The 20,372-nt window shown below is 55.7% G+C and overlaps 2 protein-coding genes across 2 annotated transcripts; one reads left to right on the forward strand and one right to left on the reverse strand.

Annotated features, from left to right (window-relative positions):
• mRpL24 (mitochondrial ribosomal protein L24) lies at positions 1 to 4,400 on the reverse strand. The gene is made up of 4 exons (XM_037226842.1): positions 4,016 to 4,400; positions 2,679 to 2,861; positions 1,322 to 1,524; positions 1 to 377 (listed from the first exon to the last, which is right to left on the reverse strand). Exons 1-4 carry the CDS (start codon positions 4,109 to 4,111, stop codon positions 104 to 106), a joined length of 756 nt encoding a protein of 251 aa, XP_037082737.1. The 5' UTR covers positions 4,112 to 4,400; the 3' UTR covers positions 1 to 103.
• Positions 4,401 to 10,666: 6,266 nt separating this feature from the next.
• LOC119102284 (ubiquitin-associated protein 2) lies at positions 10,667 to 19,697 on the forward strand. The gene is made up of 11 exons (XM_037225649.1): positions 10,667 to 10,711; positions 10,868 to 11,011; positions 11,423 to 11,468; positions 12,420 to 12,470; positions 13,874 to 14,031; positions 14,329 to 14,384; positions 15,324 to 15,375; positions 15,645 to 15,765; positions 17,171 to 17,322; positions 17,651 to 17,794; positions 18,524 to 19,697. Exons 1-11 carry the CDS (start codon positions 10,667 to 10,669, stop codon positions 19,142 to 19,144), a joined length of 1,590 nt encoding a protein of 529 aa, XP_037081544.1. The 3' UTR covers positions 19,145 to 19,697.
• Positions 19,698 to 20,372: the final 675 nt, after the last annotated feature.

Raw genomic sequence — 20,372 nt, forward strand, 5'->3', positions numbered from 1 at the left:
GGCGCCCAACAGGCTCTCCTCACGTGACATCCAATCACGCGCAAAGTCCGACGACACTCGCGACTCACGACACAGGCGCCCCGCGCGCCCGCCCACGTAACGGCTAGTACCAGTGCGTGTCGGCAGGCGGCGGTCCGGGCTCGATGCCCACACCCTCCATGACGTCCATCTCGAACGTCTTCAGCTTGGGCTGGAACGAGATGATGGTGAGGTCGTCGGCGGTCGTGTCCTTGGCGTTCTCCCGGTAAGTGTCGGCCGTCTTGTAGTCGTGCGTCTCCTGCGCCTGGGTTGGCATCGGGATGATGCGGCCCGAGCGAGTGGAGACACGCACGCGCTCGCCCCCCTCGGTGAACCGCCACTCGATGCTGCACGGCGTACTGCGGACCGGGAGACACGGGTGACGACGGGACGTCGCGGCACCGCTCGCGTGACAATGGACGGATGAGGATGGACGGCACCGGCGGACGCCGTCTGGGGCGGGGTATCTGGGCGTGGCACGGACACGAGACCAAGCCGTCACACCGCCGAGACCGACCGAGGGTGGTACCTTCCGCCGTTGAAAATCACAGATCCAACAACCGGCAACAGCTGGTTGTTGCTGCACTGGTTGTGTGATTGGTTATCTCTGTCGTGTTTTGAACAATTGTAATGCCGTTACAGCACTGCTAACTTGTGAACGATACAACAGCTCAGACACATGCTAATCTGTTAGACATTCATTAAACGTGTATTGAAGTACATCTCAAATTCAATTCCAACCTGCAGGGATTAGGGCTGCAAAAAGGAAACCTTCAAATGTTCAAGTATTTAATTTTTCAATTTGAAGTGGTACCTCCTCTCCAAAGCACCTCCTCTACATTTGCTGCCAGTAGTTCGCCCGTTGCTGTACAGTAATTCTACGAAGCTATGGCTGGAACACTGGTCGTACACGAGACGAACATAAGTTACATGTACTTTACATCCGAGCGTTAACGCGAGAGATCACGGACAGGACAGTGCATAACTTCCAATATTTCCGTTATTCTGCTTCGGTTAGGGTTGAGCAGAACCACCATTTTTGCCTCATTCCTTAAAAGCCTGGGCAGCATTTCCTTTCTGGCAGACCCAATCACTTCCCGAGACTGCATCCGCCGTCATAAAGAATGTCAACACGGTCCACGCCCGTCGCCCCCACCACCCCCCTCGTTAGTCACACGGCTCTGTTGACACCCGTCTGTCTGTATCCCATCGGTCACAGATGATGTTTCAGACTAGGAAAAAACAGCGTAAACCGGGCATATCCCCGCTGTGACACCGAAGGACCGGCCTGCCTGTCACTTACTTGTCAGCGGGGTCCAGCAGCGACACCTGGTCGTCGACGAGCAGCGGCGCCTCGGAGGTGATCAACGTGCCGGGGAACTCGGACGTTCTCCCCACTCGTCGGTAGTGGGTGTTCAGGCCCTCGACCACCACCCAGTTGCGCTCCTCTATCACTTGGATGACGGTGCCAATCTTGCCCTTGTCCTTACCGACCAACACCTCCACCTAGCGGCGACAGGTCGCAGTACGAGTGCAGCAGTCGGCACTAGGCGGCGGTCAGCGGCCGGAATTCGACAACGAAGTTTAGGTAGCCCGAAGCGCAGCATTATCTCAAACGTGAACGACGTTGCCAGCAGTGAAAGTACATTTCCACAACATAGCTCACACTGATCTTTTACCGGGCCACAGTCAAACAGAAATATTGCAAACAGGCAGAAACGAGCAGTCACCATGCACAAACAAACGCAATGCCAAGGAACAGACCAGGACACGCGGTAAGCATTTCAAAACGTGTGATGAGATTCATTAAAAAGGTAGGTGAAAACGCCGTCCCGATACCATGTCGCTGGCCATTCCTGCATTCTTCAAATTATGTACAGGCCTAGGGCACATATAGACCAAAAAATAGCTGGATCAATCGCGAGATGACATAACCGACTTATTACATCCCAACCCAGCGCACTCGTCGCGCCATGCGAACCACCGTCTGCTGTGTAGGAACAACCGTCTGTCGTATAGGAACAGACGCCTGAAGACGCCCACAGACTGGTTTATGTCAGCTGTTGACGGGTGTGTGGGACATTCATAAATCATGCTACGCATGGAGGGAGAGGATTTTTATGAACCGTAATGGAAGCGTGACAAGGGAGTCAAGAGGTCTTTAACAGCGTAGCATTACGATCAGGTGTAGTTGAAAGCCATGCTGGCATCTTCACAAACAAATTTAAACCTTAAAAAGTCAGATGCCATTGGCTTCCTCTCTTGGCAGGAAACGCAGCTGTTATGTTTCTCCTCTCTGGCGCAATATTATAATACATCCTTACTTATAATATATCTATTACTTAAAATAATGTTATCCTTACATGTTACATGATGTTACAAATGTTACCCACGCAAGGTAGCCAGGGGAAGGGATCCATCCAGCGCAACCAGTGCGCAACCAGGGAGAAGGGAGATTTGAAGAATGATCAAAAATGCATACCATAATTTCTGGATGGGCCCTGTGCCTCTGAGGTTCAAAAATGAGCTTGTATTGTATACCACGTACATACTATGCACCGAGCAGGTAGTATATTCTACATGAACATAACCTGATACAGGGACGCCTCACGAGAACGCACCAACTACCGCCCGCATCCCGAGCCGTGCCCACCACTCACCACATCCCCGCGAAAGTAGTTCCAGTTGAGGATCGGCTTGACATACACCTTCTTGCGAGTGACGCGGTTCTGTCGGCTGAACTCCTCCGTCCATGGCCGGTTCATTGTAAAGCGATAGTGTTTTTTCTTGATTTCCTTTGGCTGGTACTGCACCGCCTTGGGTGTGCGCCAGCCCACTCGGCCCTGGCAATGGTTGCAAGGTCAAAAATAACAAACCGAATGGAATAAAATGACTTAATTATTCTATGATTTACTTCACAAATTAAACTATGACTTGATTCTTCCATATCACACAAATAACCTATGCAGCTGACACTTCCTTAAAACCCCAATTACTAGCCAGTTCACAGTTCCCCCATAATGAGTTACATATCTGCTACATCCCAGCTAAGTATGATGGTGGTGCACATACTAAATGAAGAGGCAGGCAACAATTATATACATGACTGCTAATCTGATAACTTTTGATCATAATCACTAGAACATTATCATGCCCCTACAGGTAAATTTCACATTCTCAGCAGCAATAATAAGTCATAGGCACATAATTTGACTGTTGAAACTGAACTAGCAGCCTGGATTGACCAATATGATAACAGAAAAACAACAACTTAATGCAAGTGCCTGATGGAACCAAAACTGGAACATCACATGAAGAAAAATAAGAAAATGACCACATACTAATACAATACAAACATCTGTATTTAGTGTTTTTCAATGTGTCATATATAATTCTACAGCATTTGTCCAAATGCATTCTTATCAGCCTAGTTTGGCACCAGTGACTGATAAGCTTCAGGGCAGATACTGTAAGTGCATTAGTTAAAATGTGTATCTGGGAAACCAGAGGAATAAGATTTGATTCCCAGTGGAAGTCAATCTTCCTCCCAGGTTGAGAGACAGGTAAGACAGTAGAGCCTCCACTGCATGGTACAGTGCAAATCTACAATGACAACAATGAGCGTCAGCGCAAACATCCATCCATAGGCCTGTGTACCTCACCTAGCCATTACTTGCATATTTCTTTCTCATATCCATATCTTACCATCTGCTTTATTCTTAACAGGTAACAGGTACGTCTTAACAGGTGCAATAGCAGCCACAACATCCAGTGGGTGCACTGGCTTGTCAATTCAATGCCATATCATACACAAACAATCTTTCCAGATTTTCCCATTCTCACTACACTTCTGATTCCCACCAAAAATAAGTTGTTCCAGGAGAGCACAGTTAATGATCAGAAAATGGGAATATTTCACAGGCATTCATAATTTGGTACAGTCATGTGATTGAAAAACAGAAGATCAAAAAGGAAGACGACTAACAAGGATCCATACCTTTTCCATTGCTCTCTTGATGTAAGATTCTGGCAGATTGCTGTAAAGTTTTGTCATCTTCCCAACTTGTGACATTAAGGCTTGAGTAATCCGCATGGTTGTTTGTGTTAAACTTAAAAGAAATATTTGCGGATGGGCGTAATTCCAACTTTCCTGTTAAGTCGCTCAATACTGTGTCAGCAATCCATATAACTCGTTGCACAAAAACATGGAATAAGTGGATGTCGTCGCAAATGATCACAACCACCAGAAAAAAATATTGGACTAGGTTGGTATAGGCATCAATCGAAGTATTAAGCCCATCCAGCGACCCAGCAGCAACTCGATGGGGAGCAAAGCCACCACACGTAATTGCCGACCATAGTCTGTCGAGCCTGCCCCGGTCACGTCGATCAGAACTATACAGTGGTAACAGCTGCATAAAAACGACGTAGCCCGGCTCAAAAACAATTATTATGTAAATTTAAACACAGTTTTCTTCTGGTAAGTGCTACACTAAGCGCATTTTTCAGCGTAGTTCTTTGAGATAATACATGCAAGCATTTACGGCAGTAAATTGTGTGCATGGTCAAATACGGCGTGCGCGGCGCGGCGCGCCCATTAGTGTCGACACCGCGGGTAAGAGCGCAAAGGCGCGTGAAGGCCGAGAGGGACACGGCGGGGTTCGTGGATTACGCGATTGGATTCGTTTTTCAGGGTCGTAAGTGCATTGATTTTCTTAGCACCGTATCATTCCGTGCCCATTTGTTTGTTAACAATCTTTTTTTTGGTTTAAGCCGGAAGTCGGTCTCCTTTTGCGTTGGTTTTACGTGTGGGAATGGTGGCTTCCGGTGTCCTGACCGGTCCAAATCGTGAGGTGTGAGTCATGTCATCAGGCGTGGATGTCGGGCGTGTGTTTGGCTCGATGAAATCAGGGTACATTCTGGATTTAATACTTTTTTCAGTCAAAGTGAACTCATTTTTTCCAGAAATGACGAATTTGGAGACAGAGTTGTGCTGTACAGATTGCAATCAGTGATGAATTCACTGAAGGAGTATTGCTAATAATTGGATTAGTACATGGTTAAACTTATTTTTCAGCTTATTTTCATGTGTAAGAGGATCAATATGTTTTGTCTCTTTCTGCACAAACTTTTGGGTCTGCTTTTGAAGCGCCAGCTACCTGAGCCACCCTTTGTTACATGGTACTACCTCACTGCCTGAAATGGATGCTACAGTGCCCTGCACAGCAGCAACATTTTAGCAAGATCTGGAGTGAATGACTTGGTGTATCTGAGCTTCTAGAGTTTGTTGCACAGATTCTTCCAATGTCCGTGTTAAAACGGCAGTGTTTCAGGTGATTATAAAGTTCAGGTGATTATAAAGTTTGGGGAAAAATACTGTGAAAGCTTCTTGTAGTGCAAAAAAAGATATTTTGAAAGTGCATTGCAAGCTGCCCTGGCCTGATTTGGTTGCTTATGGGGACAAAGTTAAGCACATCAATGTTGCTTAGATATCTAGTGAGGTGGATGCATTTTGTGCAAACTGGATTCCACTTGGTAAGTGGTCTATAAGCTCAAAAATGTGATTTAGGTAAAAAGAAATAACCTATCTTTTTTACAGCATTCTCACATCCCCATTTTTACTTAGCATGTTTTGCTTTATGCATGTGAATAATAGTTTTTATATTTGACAGTTAGTTATCTGAATCATCTGCAAACAATACTATAGGCCCATGCCATTTTTTGCCTTTTAGTTGGTCAGTTCTTTTTTAGAGAGGTAGACCTATCAGACTCAGACTGCAAAGGTCAACTTTATGCAGAAGACCATTTTCTTTGCAGTGTTAATGTTCCTACAGCAATTTTGGCGCATAGAGACACTTTTTAAAGGAATTACAATGTTGTAAAGGTGGGGTCTGGCAAACATGTTCCAACAATATCTTTAACAACAATGACTTAAAAATGTTGCCATAACTCAGCCTGACCTGAGTTGAGCATACAAGCACAAGGTTCAGTGCACCATTGTCCTGTAGGCATGTGATGCAGGGGATGCATTTGTTATGCACTGGCACCAGACTAACACAGAGTGCAAAGTATATATACTTGCCAACATATGTAGGTTAACAGTCAAATTACATGAGTGATAAAGTGCAAACTTGAAGTTGCAATAGTGAAACAGTTACAGTTGTACTGGGCCCACTATGCACACACTCATCCTCAAACACTCATGGGGTTCCAGCACATTGCATTACAGGCCAAACTACAAGATTTCATCCAGTTGCATGGCTGGCAGCCAGGCATCCTTAATGGCTCATGTGACTAGGTGCTATGAGGAAAAAGTCCTACTTGTCATTTTCAATAGTTTTGGGTTTGTTTGCATTAGAGAGAGCACCAGATTTAGTTTGGCTTTGTGATTTAGGGGAATGATACTGAACATGTAGTTTGGTATCACTGTGTACCTACAAGACATGTGTTTGACTTGGGCTAGAGTTTGAGTCAACTTGATAACCCAAGCTTTATGATCCTCAGGATATGTTTCAAAACATGTGAGTTGCTCAGTAGTTGTGTTAACCATATAACATTGAATCATTGGTGGAACAATTCAGTCACATATTTACAACAGATATCCTCATGTTAGCTTCTATATATGTAACAAATGGATATGTGGGTTGCTGTATTATTGTCATGTCATGTCATGAAGTGTTGTCATGTGATTTACCTCCATCAGAACCCTTTTCCTGAAACACAGGAAGTCTTCTCAAGTTGGAGTCAGAGTTGACTCAAGGTTTCACTCTGCTGCATAGAATCGGGGTTAGGAATAAGCCCATGCACTATGTGTTGGAGGCATAATCAATTCTGCTGGAGTGGAGTTGAACATAACATTTTGCTGGTTATGAAGCACAGAACAGGTGCATGATTTGATGTAATCTGACATGGAAATGTCAGCTGGGAGCCATCCAAAACAAGTCAATGTGGTCTGGGTTATCCTCATTATACCATTTCATTATATCAGCTGATCCTTGAATTTAAATGTCAAGACTGACATGCTGGGCTCACAGTATTTAACAAGCATGCTTGATCGGAGCTCCGCAGGCACAGCCACTCATGGCAAAGCTTTTGAAACATTGGAAAGAATATTGCTACCACAAATTGCGTGACAAATCCGGTGAAATTCCAATGTCACTACTGATAGCTGCATTGCATTTTCGTTTCATAGCCATGAACACCGACTGGTGTTGCCTGATGCCTGCTTAATGATACGTCCTTTGTCTCGTGGTGCGCTCCCCATGTGTCACGACCTCACTCGTCACGTGACACCGACCGTCGGCAGACCGGCCACCGTGTGACCTGCGCAGCACCACAGCCAGCATGAGCAGCGGCGGCGGACACGGCTCCGGTCGGAGCGGTCGGCCGAAGGCGGACCGCGCCGCCAGGGAGGCCAAACACAACGGCAGCGCGCCCGGCGGCGACAAGGCCAAGACGCCCACCAGCGCGAAACAGGTGCGGGTGGGACGCTGGGGCGGGCGGCAGGTCAGCGGTGTGCCACGCTCTCGGCGTGGGGCGAGGGTTGTGGACCCTGCTCTCTGGGGGCGAGTCCCGCCGCGCCCCGAAAGCTCGCTCCCGGTATCCTCCCGGACGTGGTCATGTTAAAGTGAGCCCGGCCGTGGCCGTGTCGGGTTTTGCGTGACGTGTGCCGCGACACCTATCAGATATCGCAAAACACTGCCTGGCAAGCATCGTGCCGGAGGCAGAGCGAAAGGGCGACGGAACATCACGAAGCAATCTCGGTCGCTCCGGTGACGTGCAGCATACACAAATCACGTGGCTTCACTGCGGCGTCATCGCTCCCTCTGGCGGCGCGTGCATCCCGGCCTTGCTTGTCTTCGGTGCACTTGCTCCGGCCAGCCACGCCCTAGAGGCTGGCGCCGATGCGCCCCAATGATGCGCGACGCTTTCGCCTCCTGCTAGACGGCCCGTTTGCGCAGAGCGCCGTTCAACTCAATGTATATGTCGTTTATTATGTTGGAGCTAAAGTGACGCCACGCTGCTTACTGCGTAGGTGTAACTGAAAGAAGGCGGTTTATTCCGCGGCTAAGTGGATGCCAGGACCAATATAATGAAAATGGCACTGCGCACACGAAGTGCACATGGTGCTTCAAAGTCTGTACCAGTATCGGCTCGAAAATCCAGCTGAGTCACTTTTTGAATATTTGAACCAGTATCAGTCTGGAGCCACTTGTTTTGTCACAATTTCGACCAATGGATAAAGGAATGTAATTTCCTTGGTTGCTCTGGAAGACTGTGACATTGAGTCGCTATCCTATCAGATGACGGTTTAAACGCAAATCGATAAAACATTGCGGGGTCCGACTGGTATTTCGTTTGAAAAGTTAAGGAGTGCATAGTTGTCTCGTTTTTGTACTGCGATGTGAGATTTAGAAAGCAAGATGCATGTTGCAGGTAAGTGGACGGTTGCGACCAACCAGTCGGGAGCATAGATGTACCACAAAAGCACATTAACTGAACATAGAGGCGTGCATTTTAGTTGGGCATTGGGTGGCAGAGTTTGATTAACACATTCTACGTAATTTAGATCCGCCTAATTTCTACGTAGTGCTGATAACCTCTCAAAGGTAACAGCTCAGGAATGTGTTTCCTGACCCGGTGTTGCTTGGCTTAGGCCCGCTGATCCGCATTGGTGGCGGAATTTCCCACCTCCCCTTCGCTGCACGCTGCTAGTGTTTCTAGGCCTGATGAAATCGAGTTTGCTGCTTGATCTGTAATCGTAGCGAGAAAATACAGCGCAAGATGGCCTAAGTGGTTGACGCACCCCACAGTCCTAAGAGAAAGGCTCTCTGGAGCTTTATCTGAACTAAGCTGGATTTGTGTTGTGCATTGATCAACAAGCGCCAGATGAATCGATGGCAGATGTGCGCTGCCGTGCCCGCTGCTTGATTTCGAAACCAAGGGGCCCATTCAAGACGGTGGCCTACAATAATCGCGCGATTTGCGACAGCCGTACACATAGCATCCTCCGCTAATGATAGGGAAATGTTGGTATTTGCGCGTTCACTGATGCGGGCACCATTGTGATGTCACTAACGAGCCTCGCGTTTTAAAGCAGGTTGCCATTCTAACGATTTTCGTTTCTGGGTGACCTGCTCGCTATTCACGGTTCCAATCCATCGTAAGTGGTTGTCGGCGCTCTCCTTGCGGGGGGAAGCAATTATCGCTAAGTAATATTACTGAGACCCGTCCACGCGCCATCGTGCGGGCGATCTGTTCCCGGTGTCGACCGGTCATTCCTCCCGACGCCTGGCAGACAAAGCCGTCTCATATCATTATCCTCGTTCGTCGTCGTATCGCTCGGTTGCTGGGCAGGTTTCGAATGCGCGACGAGGATATTAGATTGCTGGAAGGTGTTGGGTGGGGGGGGGGGGGGGGTGACTGCCCCCCACGCCGCATCACACAAGTCAGGACACAGTCACAACACTCCTAAAAAATATTTGAACCCTTAAAATCAAAGTGTTTTAGCTAAAAGTTTCGGTGTTTTCTATTGAACAATTGCGTAATAGAAATTGCTCAATTGCTCAATAGTTGGTTAGTAGGCTGATGCATACCAACCAACGGACCTTTCGTCTCAATCGACCGGTCCTGACACATGCCGCCACAGTCTCCCTTCCACGTTGTTCAGCCATGCTAGTCTCCGTGCCTCGGCTGGTCCGAAGCGACCTCCATTCGGCACGACTGGGCGGCAACATGCTGATCTCCCCCCAGCATCATGGGCCGTCACCTCCGCCTGGGCCCTGTCCCCTGGCACCCCCCCCCCCCCCCCCCCCTCAGATCGCCTCCCCTGGTGTCACGGCCCGTCACTGCCTGGTTACTGTCCTCCCGCCACCCGGCTTGGCCAAAGCCGACGTCATTCTCCTCGCGTCGCTGCACCTAAACAACATCCGCCGGCTCACATGACCCCGGCTCACCTTCTGACGCGCCCATGGGGTACGGTCGATAGTGGATGCGGTGCAGCGCGCCCTGCATACAGCTGCAAACCGTGGTCACGCCGGCCTGCCGTATCACGCGACGGCTTCCCGTGCTGTCGTCCGGGCCGGCAGGCTCATGCTTGTAGGGCGGTGGTGCCATAAAATGGACAAGTCTGTTTTGTTTGAGTTGTTGGTGCTCGCGAATCGCGCTTCAAAGGAACGCTTTGCAGGCGCTTGGCTCTGTGATTTGTCTTAAGCATTTAATCTCTTTTCAGGCACGACCGTGTCATTGGCATATTGGGACGTAGCAAGCCCCCGTGTACACTAGGACCGTTCATGGAGTAACAGCAGCATTGACGTGTTTTTTCTAGACATGTTTTGCAGACAACTGCCAGTACGCTGTCTTTTGGGTGCGATCAGGATGCTCACGTGAATCAAAGCTGCACCAAACCAGCCGCGGATGTCTGGGGCTTGTCGAAAATTGATGATGAGTTCTCACAGTGGTCCATAAATGACCCAGAGCCACGCCAGCAGTGCCGTGGTACAGAAGAGGTTTCACGATGCCGATGCTCTCAGGCCAGACGGCGACCTTTTAGATCGGCTATTTGTGCACTGTGTTCTGTTAAATCATGCATCCGTATTTCCGTGGCTCGAGCACAGTGAAGGACAAAAAAAATTGCTTTCCTGAAAACATGGGGCTTATCGAGACAAACCCGGTAAGGCGCGGTCTGCGCAAGGTGGGCATGCTATTGAAAGCTCGCGTGACTCGATGTATTCAGCGCTTTGAACCAAGTCTGTGCCGTGTATTGTGACGTGTGGGAGGTATGTCGGCGCGTGTCGTGCGTGCCGCGCCCCGTCGGCGGATGACCGCACTCTGACCCGTCTGTTCGCAGCGCGAGGATAGGGTGTACGAAGACAAAATCAGCCAGGTGGTCCAGCTCACAGGCAAGACGAAAGACGAGGCTGTCATAGCGCTGTACGACTGTGATGACGACCCCAACCGAGCAATCAACATGCTGCTGGAGGGCGATGACCAGGCAAGTGCCGACACGCCGTGGTGGCGCACGGGATGTTCGGCTTCTTCCTATGCTTACGAAATCCCTTCGGCCTACCCACATTGGCCAGAATTATCACGACATCCGTCCCTTAGACTGGCAGTGGACGCTTCTAGTTAAGGATATTGTTTCCGCATCCACTGACAGTTGTATCGTACGTGTCTGAACGTTTGTTATTGCTATTGTGGGCGTTATTTAAACTGGTTACTCAGTTCAGAGCTTTGGATGACTGTGAGTCTGAGTCTGAGTCTAGAAAGGGGATCTTCGACAAAGAGCCCGTGCGGTTTCAACATAAAATCAAGTCTGTTTTCGTTGCCCACACGCACAAGCTCACCGAAGCTATCGCAACATCATCGCTAGCGCCCGTAACGCTCGTCTCCGCCGCGTGGCCAGGGCGAGTGGGTGGAGCAGACGAAGAAGAAGAAGCCGCCGAAGCCGAGTCAGCCGGAGCCGAAGTCGTCGGGGTCGGCGGCGGACGAGGCGCGGCCGGAGGAGGCGGCCGGCTGGGACCGGCCGCGCTCCAGCGGCACCCAGCCGCCGCGACTGCGGCGCGGCGGCGTCTCCGACCGCAGCTGTGAGTGCGGCCCGGCCGCCCCCGCCGGCCCGCGGCGCCGGCGCCGGTGCTGGCCCAGCGGCGACGCGATGGCGCCGTGGCGGTCCGCTGGCGCTGCCATTCGTGGATCACGTGATGGCGTCAGGTCGGGTTGGGATGGGCAGGTTTAGCCCTCAAAATGTACTCGTCCCACAGCGGCCGCGGTGAGATCTGCCCCCGATAATGTCATCAGGCTCCAAGACTAATAATGCCAAAAACAGAATTTAAATGGTGACTGCAGGTCACAGTTGTTTAAGATGGTGTGCGACCCCTTGCGCAGGCTTTGTGGCCGATTGTGTGTTCTGTCTAAGTCAAGTGAGATCGGGTTTTGTCCGCACAATGTACCGTACATGCTTCGCAATTTCCTCCTGGGCCTGCAGCATTATAGAACAACTGTCATAACTTGTTTCCGATTTCGGTGTTCTTGTGTGGGAAGTATTAAACCTCAGTATGAAGGCGGCGAGATATCAGATACGTCAGTTTCTTCGCCGTACGCAATTTACAGTCCAGTGACGGGGCAGATTTCCTCCCACCCCGTCCTTTATGAGAAAAGCTGCTAGTCTTGTTGGATGCCGCGCTGCGCTGCTGCACAAAAGTCTCACCCTACTTACCCGATATCCGTTAAACATCCCCCGAAAGGTGGACCTGCCTGAAGCTTGTGCAGGGAAGGAAAATGTAACTACATGGTTGCTTGAGGCTCTCCCAGGTTTGAATATTGTCTTGCGGGTTGGCAACCGCTGTTGCAGAACCTGTGTGGTGTCTGCACATCCGTAGACTGACAGGCTATTCCCCTCACAGGGAAGACGCGCGAGAGCTGGGAGAACGAGAAGAACGCCGCCGGCTGGGAGGGTCGGAGCGGTGCGGCGCGCGGTGGCCGCGGCGGCCGGCGGGGCGGGCGCGGCTCGCGCGGTGGCCCGCCGCGCGCCCGCGCCGCCGCCGCCGCCGCCGGCGACGCGTGGGCGAGCGCGGCACCGGCCGACGACTGGGGTACCTCCTTCCCGGCCGCCGACGACTGGGACAACGGCGAATGGGGCGGCTCGCTCTCCGATACCAAGGTGTTCACGGCCAGCGCGCCGACGGCGGACGCGCCGCCCGCCGCCGCGCTCGGTCCTAACCTCCAGCTGGGCTCGCTCGTCGAGCCCAGCGACGCGACGGCGGCCGGCAGCGGCGCGCCGACGTACTCACAGCTGGCGTCGGCGTCGGCAGGTGGCGCGCGGGCGCCGCCGGCTGGTCCGCTCAGCTATAGCAACGCCATCACGCGGTCCATACAGCCGGCGGCGACCCCGCCGGTGCGCATGGGCGACCAGCAGGGCGGCGGTCAGCTGCCGGTGGCGGCGGAGTCGGCGGCACAGCCGCTGGTCAGCGCGGCGGGATACCCCAGCCAGCAGCAGACCAGCGCGGCCGCCGACCAGCCGTCCAGCGCGCCAGCCTACCCGTCGCAGCTGCCGGTCGCAGCGTCGGCGTACTCTGAGCAGACGAACAGCTCCTCCGTCTACTCGTCCGAGCAGACGAGCAGCTCGTCCGTCTATGCATCCCAGCAGCCGGCCGGCAGCTCCGGCTACTCAGCCCAGCAGCCGGCCAGCAGCTCCGGCTACTCGTCCCAGCAGGCGTCCGGCGCGCCCGGCTTCGCTTCGCAGCCATCGACCGGCGCGCTGGGCTACGCCTCGCAGGCAGCGGCCGGCCCGCCAGCGGGCGCGGCGCCGTCGTCGGTCGGCGCGGCGCAGCAGCCCATCAGCTCTGCCGGCTACCAGACGCTGCAGCCAGCGGCCGCCTCGTTCCCGTCCGGCTACACGACTCCACCTGGTGAGCGACGCCGACGCGACGCCCCCGGGCGCTCGTGACGGAGCGACGGGGCTTTGGAAGGTCATTGGTTTCCTTGGGGAGGGGCGGAGCCTGGTGAAAATGTCTGACGCTGTCACAATTGGTATGTCAGGCCTAGTTTCACTTCGATGTGCTCTTCCCTTTCCGATTTTCATAGGGGTTGAGGGTAACTTGGGAGGGGTTGGGGTGTTGTAGACCCCTACAGCCGACAACTGAATAATGGACCAAATACTGGACGCGTCATGTTTAGCACGTGTTGAAGGCGTGGCGAGGCTGTGTTTGATATCTGGCCTGTAGAGATCAGTGGGAATGGATCAGAATGCCTTTTCCCAGGAACATGTGCGAATGGAGACTGCGATGGCGGTTACGCTTACCTGAGTGCCGGTCCTGGCCGAGGCCCACGTGTGTGACCGTGAGCTCCGGTGTCACAGGTCTGATGTACTCGTCGAGTTTCGCGTCAGCCGGCGGCCTCAGCGGCGGACTGAAGGCGTCAGCGTCCCCGTCAGCCGCCCCCAGCACCTCGCTGTCGCAGGCCATGGCTGGCAGGTCCGGCCGGCCACAGAAGGCGCGGCTCCCTCCACAAGCCAAGGTTAGTGGCGACGGCGTCGTTGGTGAGGGCAAGTAGCATTCAAGCGGGTGTATATCTAGTGGTCTTTACCACAAATGTCTGAAAGCATAAAGCCTGCTGCAGGCCAAAGCACTGTGAATTATTACATTACGCGCAAATTTTATCTATGAGCAGCACGTTGCGTGCACTCATTTGAGCCTTTTCTGCACCGTATTACTGCCCACGTGTGGCGAACTGTGACATCATGTGCCCCGGCCCACTCACGTGCGCTGTGGGGGCCCGGTCGGGCCGCTGAGAGCCGTGCTCTGGTGCTGCCAGATCCCGGACATGGCGGTGGAGATGCCCGGCGACGCCGTCTCCTCGCTGGACGTCAAGTTCGGCGGTTTGGACTTCGGCACGGCCGCCGCCGACCCGGCCGCCTTCCCCAGCGCCGACGCCGACGCCGGCGCCACGTTCGCCGCGCGCGAGCGCAGTCCGGCGCTGGGTCAGCTGGTGTCGGCCGCCGAGCCGGCCAAGGTAAGCGGGCGCCGCGCGCGCCGGTCCGGAGCGGCGGCGGCGGCAGGCGCGGGCGGCGCGCAGAACTGCGGACGTCGGACGGCGCCAGAAACACTCGCTCCGAGATGGCCCCCGCAGCATTGCCACGCTGAGCCCACCGTGTTTCGGATGAACTGTGCTGCCACCGTGGCCTGCGACATATGGTTATGATTCATGTGTTGAGCGTCGTCAGCTGTGCACTCCATTGAACGAAGTGTGTTGGGGGGGAGTATGCTCGTTGCGAGTGGCTTTGTAACTTAAACTAGTTACGCTGTTCGCATCACGTGGACGGAGTGCAGGGGCCATGTGGAGTTTCGGCCTGGTGCTAATTTTGGATGAGTGATTAAAGTACTGAATTGCGTCCTGGCACCCGCTGCTCCGAGTTTACCTCGGCCTGCTGGAGTCAGTCGTGCTCCCGCCGCGGCGGCGGCTGCTGCTGTCGGACGGTCCGTGATCCGAGCCAGCGCCTGACGCCAGCCTCCGCACGGGCAGGACTCGCGGGACACAGCCTCGGCGTCGTTCTCTGGCGCCGGCGGCGGCGGCGGCGCGACCGCCTCCTCCTCCTCCTCCAGCGGCGCGCCGGGCATGTACCTGGGCTCGGCGGCGGCGCCGGAGCCGGCCAGCGCCTCCTTCGCCCAGCTGCCGACGTCGGCGGGCTCGGCGCCGGCCGGCTTCAGTCAGACGACGCCGGCGCCCGCCGCCGCCGGCTACGGCTCGGCCGAGGGCGGCGCCGCCGGCTTCTCGGCCGGTGGCGCGCTCGGCGGCCACGCCGCCTACAGCAACGGCACGTTGCTGCCCGAGCGGCTCGGCGCGCCAGCTAAGACGAGCCAGGTGCGTGCGGCGACCGTGACGCACCGCGCCGCTGTGACGTACCGTGCGCATGACCAGCCGGTCGCTGCGTGGACATGTCCCTGTTGTGTTCAGCGCCAGGGATGACACGCCAAGCCTGTGTGGAGCGTCACGATTGTCCGCCACCCTCTGTGACGGTCGCGAGATGCCTCGCCCGGCGGTGAGGTCGCTGCCGGCGGCCGTGTGCCGGAGGGGACCGGTGCGCTCTCGCTCCCCCGCTGCCGCCGTGACGCCGCGCCGCCTGTCCGCAGTACGAGCCGGCGTCGAGCGGCGGATCGGCGCTGACGTCGGCCGTCTCGTCGACGGCGTCAGCATCGCCGGCAGGCCTGGGCGGCTCCTCCAGCGGCGGGCGTGCTCCTCACACGGCTACCAGTACGTCCCGTCCGCCGCCCCGTGGAGGGCACTGCGGCATGACCGCTCTCGGCACCTGCAGAGGGGTCACGCGAACACGATCGCGTCCCCGTGTGTGCGTGGCGGGGGGGGGGGTGTTATGTGACGTGTCGTGTGCAGTCTCAAGCTGTGTCGGAGCCGGTGTCATTGTACCTCGCTGGGGAGAACCGCTGCCATCAGCCCTCTCAACACGGACTTCTCGTTGTGTAGATGGGACTGTATTAATAGCAGCATTCCTCGTAGAATGACTAGGAGAATAGAGAGATGTGATATTTCGGTTGCATGCCTTTATCGAACAAGCATCAGTGCTGTGCTGCAGCAGTATCAGTGCTGATATTCGTTTCAATAAAGGCATGTCTTCGAAATATCACATCTATCTCTCCATTTTCTTGGGTATTCTACGAGGAATGAGACTATTAGCACTCTCATCTGTGTGCGTAATGTTCCTTGCTAAGGCACTCAAAACCTTACGTGGCTTCTCGGTGCGTTGGTATCCGCCTTATATGGTGCAATTCATGTTCAGCTCGTGTGCGCCGTGAGTTGTTCCCGCCTGTCGTAATCTGGGCATCGCTTGGAGATGTTACCTTATCTGCCCTGTGCCTAGTCCTGTCAGTCGATGACGTCTCTTTGAAATTCCCCTCGTTTATCGTCTGTCCTGCACCGGCGAATGAACGGCCCAGTCCGGTGTTGTTCCGTCGGTCGATCTGACGGCTGTTGCCGCGTCGATCCTCTCCTCTGCCGCCTGCCCGTCTGCTTGCGGACGACTCTGCCCTGTTCCGCGCCCCTCCCTTGCCCGTCTACCTGCAGACGACTCCGCCGTGTTCCGCGCCCCTCCCCTGCCCGTCTGCCTGCGGACGACTCTGCCCTGTTCCGCGCCCCTCCCCTGCCCGTCTGCCTGCGGATGACTCTGCCCTGTTCCGCGCCCCTCCCCTGCCCGTCTACCTGCAGACGACTCTGCCCTGTTCCGCGCCCCTCCCCTGCCCGTCTGCCTGCGGACGACTCTGCCCTGTTCCGCGCCCCTCCCTTGCCCGTCTACCTGCAGACGACTCTGCCCTGTTCCGCGCCCCTCCCCTGTCCGTCTGCCTGCGGATGACTCTGCCCTGTTCCGCGCCCCTCCCCTGCCCGTCTGCCTGCCGACGACTCTGCCATGGTCCGCGCCCCTCCCCTGCCTGTCTTCCTGCGGACGATTCTGCCGTGGTCCGCGCCTCTCCCCTGCCCGTCTACCCGCGGACGATTCTGCCGTGGTCCGCACCCCTCCCCTGCCCGTCTACCTGCCGACGACTCTGCCGTGGTCCGCGCCGCTCCCTGCCCGGCCGTGTCGCCGGACGGCGGTGCCGCGCGCTCCTCTCCCCGTGCCTGGTGCTGACGGCCGGCGGCCCTGCCGCAGCTCGGCCGGGCGGCGTGCCGGCCGTCCCGCCGGCATTGCCCATGCAGTACTTCCTGGGCCAGACGGCGGGCATGCCGGCCTTCTACCCGGGCATGCAGCCCATCTACAACTACGAGGAGTTGCACGCTCTCCAGCAGCGGCTACCGCACATGGTGAGCGCCGGACATCGGCGGCTGCCGGCTGTGCCCTGCTGTGGACTGCCGCCGCCCGGTCCTCTGCTGTAGAACGCCGCTTGTATGTTCGTTTCTGTGTGTTATTTTTGAAGTGGTCGTTGGTTGGTGACGTCCCGAGATCTCCGTGATTCAGGGGCGCCTGCCGCGCGCACAATCGGCTCACCCTCGCGTTGCAACGTCCCACATTATCGTAAGGCGTTTCTTTGTGGGATTGCTACGTGGCTTCGACTCCGCGCCCCACGCGGACGTGACCCCACCGTGACTCGTGTGACGTCACTGCGTGACACGGATGGGTGTGTGTGTGCAGCAGCAGCAGGCAGCGGCGGGCCAGGGTCGGGCGGACCTGCCGTCCTCGCTCGGCTCCAGCGGCTCCTACTCCCTGAACGATAACAAGTTTGGCCGGCACGACAACTCGTCCCCCGTCCAGTCGGCGCTCAGTCAGCAGCTGAAGGTGCGTGCCCCGAGGAGTGCGCGGGCAACGTGATTTTCTTTTCGCTAGCCGCCGTGGCCCGCGGACGGGCTGTTCGAAGTGAGGTCGGAACGACGTCTTTTGTCTGTCGTTGGCACAAACACGTCTCAAACAAACAACGTATCTCATTGACCCTGACTACACCGGTGCCTGCTACGGTGGAGCTACTCTGGGTGCCGGGGTCTTTCGTGGAACCCGGACCACCCAGTCCCCATTCCTGTTTGTGGTGGCGCGCGCGGTCCGCGCGGCGCCGAGGCTCGGGCGCCGACAATGGACGCGTGCACTCTGCAGCCAGTGCGCCCCGCGATGTCTGTGGTCATGGTGCGGGTCCGCTCGACCACGCGGCGCTCATGACGTCGTGTCGTATGTCTGTCAGCTGAGCGCATGCTCGGACGTCTTGCGTCGGAAAGGCAAAAGAATCTGCACTGCAAAGCTCCTCTTCGTAAATACGTGTGGGAAGCGCTATTGTTGCAAACAATCGCACTTGTGTTCCGCCAGCTGGACGAGTCGCGTTGGCGCCGTGCGCATGCGCGCTAATGCTGCTCAGAATGCATTGGTCTCCGGTCCCTGGATCCGTATACAATCCATTCTTCGGTGTCGTTGTGTCACGACGTGTGAGTGTGCCGTTGCTGCCGTGTGTGTACGCACTTGCTTCCGAGCGTACTCAGCGACGCCTGTTCAAAGCGAATAATCATATGCCTTTGCTTCCAGTCGCATCAGCAGCAGCAGCAACACCACCACCACCAACAGCAGCAGCAACAGCAACAACAGCAGCAACAGCAACAGCAACAGCAGCAGCAGTTCTTCAACCCGGCCGCGATCCCGCCCAACTACACGTATTTCCCATTCATGCCGCAGTACGGCATCTACACGCCCGTGCCGCCGGCGACGGCGGCGCCGGCCTCCTCGGGCGGCGGCCAGTACCAGAAGCTGGCCGGCTTCGGCGCCGGCTCCGCGTTCGGCGGCACTTACGACGGTCTGGGCGGCTCGGCCGGCGACTTCAAGGCGGGCGGCTTCGGCGGCGCCTCGCCGCACAAGGCGGCCGGCGGCGGCGCCGACCTCGGCTCCGGGTACGGCAAGGCGCAGCTGGGCGGCAAGTTCGACAACAAGGCCTACCACACGGGCACGCCGCCGCCGTTCCAGATGGCCGGCCAGGGTCAGAGCGGTGCGTACGGCCAGCACCTGTTCCTGCAGCCGATGCCGGCACAGGCGCACTCGCCGCTCGTGCACGCCGCGCACCAGGAGTCGACGCTGGGCGGCCCGACGCGCGGCGGCCCGCCGGGAAAGCCGACTGGCAAGCCCAGCTACGGCTACTCCTGGCCGGGCAACTAGCGCCGCCGCGACCGTCGGCCGCTGCCGGCGCCGCCGCGCCAGCCGACGCCGGCCCGGCTCGCCGCCCCTCTGTATATCGCTCCGCGGGCGTCCGATGCACTCCGCTCGCGAGAGCGGCGGCCCACCGGTTTCGCCCTCGTGTTTGTGAAATTCTTTTTGGTCATCGGTGTTCGTTTTAGGTATGTAGTAAGTCGCCTGAGCCAGTGTGTACATAGTGTGCTTGATAGGCCCGGCTGGGGGCGCAGTTTGCTTGGTCCGATAATCATGTGTCCGGTACAAAGGTGCTTGGGTCGCCGGGTGCCGTCAGCGGCCACGTCGCAGCCCCGTCTCGGTTGGCCGGTTCGGGCGATCGGGCGGCGCACCCTCACACCTGTGATACTGGTCTGAGCGGGGCCGGCCGGCCGCCGTCCCTCCACCTCTCGCCGTGCGTGGGTAGAACGCGCGCGCCGCGGTCCACGCGCCGCTGCAAGTTACGTGTCGCCACTACTTCTGCTTTCATATTTTGTAAAGCTTTCCCGAAGGTCGTTCTCGGTAAATACAACGCGAAATGGTTCCCGATAAGTGGTTGTGTTTGTGGGGTTCTTTGGCAGCGGTGGAAATGACTGGAATGCTTTGAAACTGTGGCCCGGGTGGTTTGATCTCCAATTCCCACCCCATATCTCTCCATTGGGGTGGCCTCCATCAAACCTGCGCGGGATGTCGCCAGCATTTGCTGTTTTAAAACTGAACGGACTCTGGCGAAAGTGGACAATCTTGAGTCACAGCCGCGCCAGCCTGCGCTCTGGACCTCCGGGTCGCACGGGACCGCGGCAGCACGTCGGCTCACGCCATTACGCCGGTCAGCATTGTTTCGCCGTCGTCCATGTGGTTAACTCAAAAATCAGGAACCGCTGTGCCGATTTCCTCCAGACTAACACTAACCGAAAGCGCGAATGCGGCTCCAAGAGCCATACGGAGACTGGTGACCACAGGTCAAAATCTCCACTTTCAAGACCGCATAAACGACCTTGGGGCATTGCAGTCGAGTCCAAACTCGGAGACCGCTTGAATGATCTCCTTTCAAGCCTTCATCAACAGATAGAGCACCGACGACTTCACCTACCAATATGAAACTAGTGACCTCGGGTCACCAATTTCGCCTTTATGGGCTGCATAGACCACTTTGGACCAATGCAGCTAAGTCTAAACGCGGAAGAAACCTGACCCATCTCAAAACCTTCAGCAAATA

The sequence above is a fragment of the Pollicipes pollicipes genome, unplaced genomic scaffold (assembly GCF_011947565.3).
Source record: "Pollicipes pollicipes isolate AB1234 unplaced genomic scaffold, Ppol_2.1 Scaffold_5724;HRSCAF=6776_pilon_pilon_pilon, whole genome shotgun sequence".
Lineage (NCBI taxonomy): Eukaryota > Metazoa > Arthropoda > Thecostraca > Pollicipedomorpha > Pollicipedidae > Pollicipes > Pollicipes pollicipes.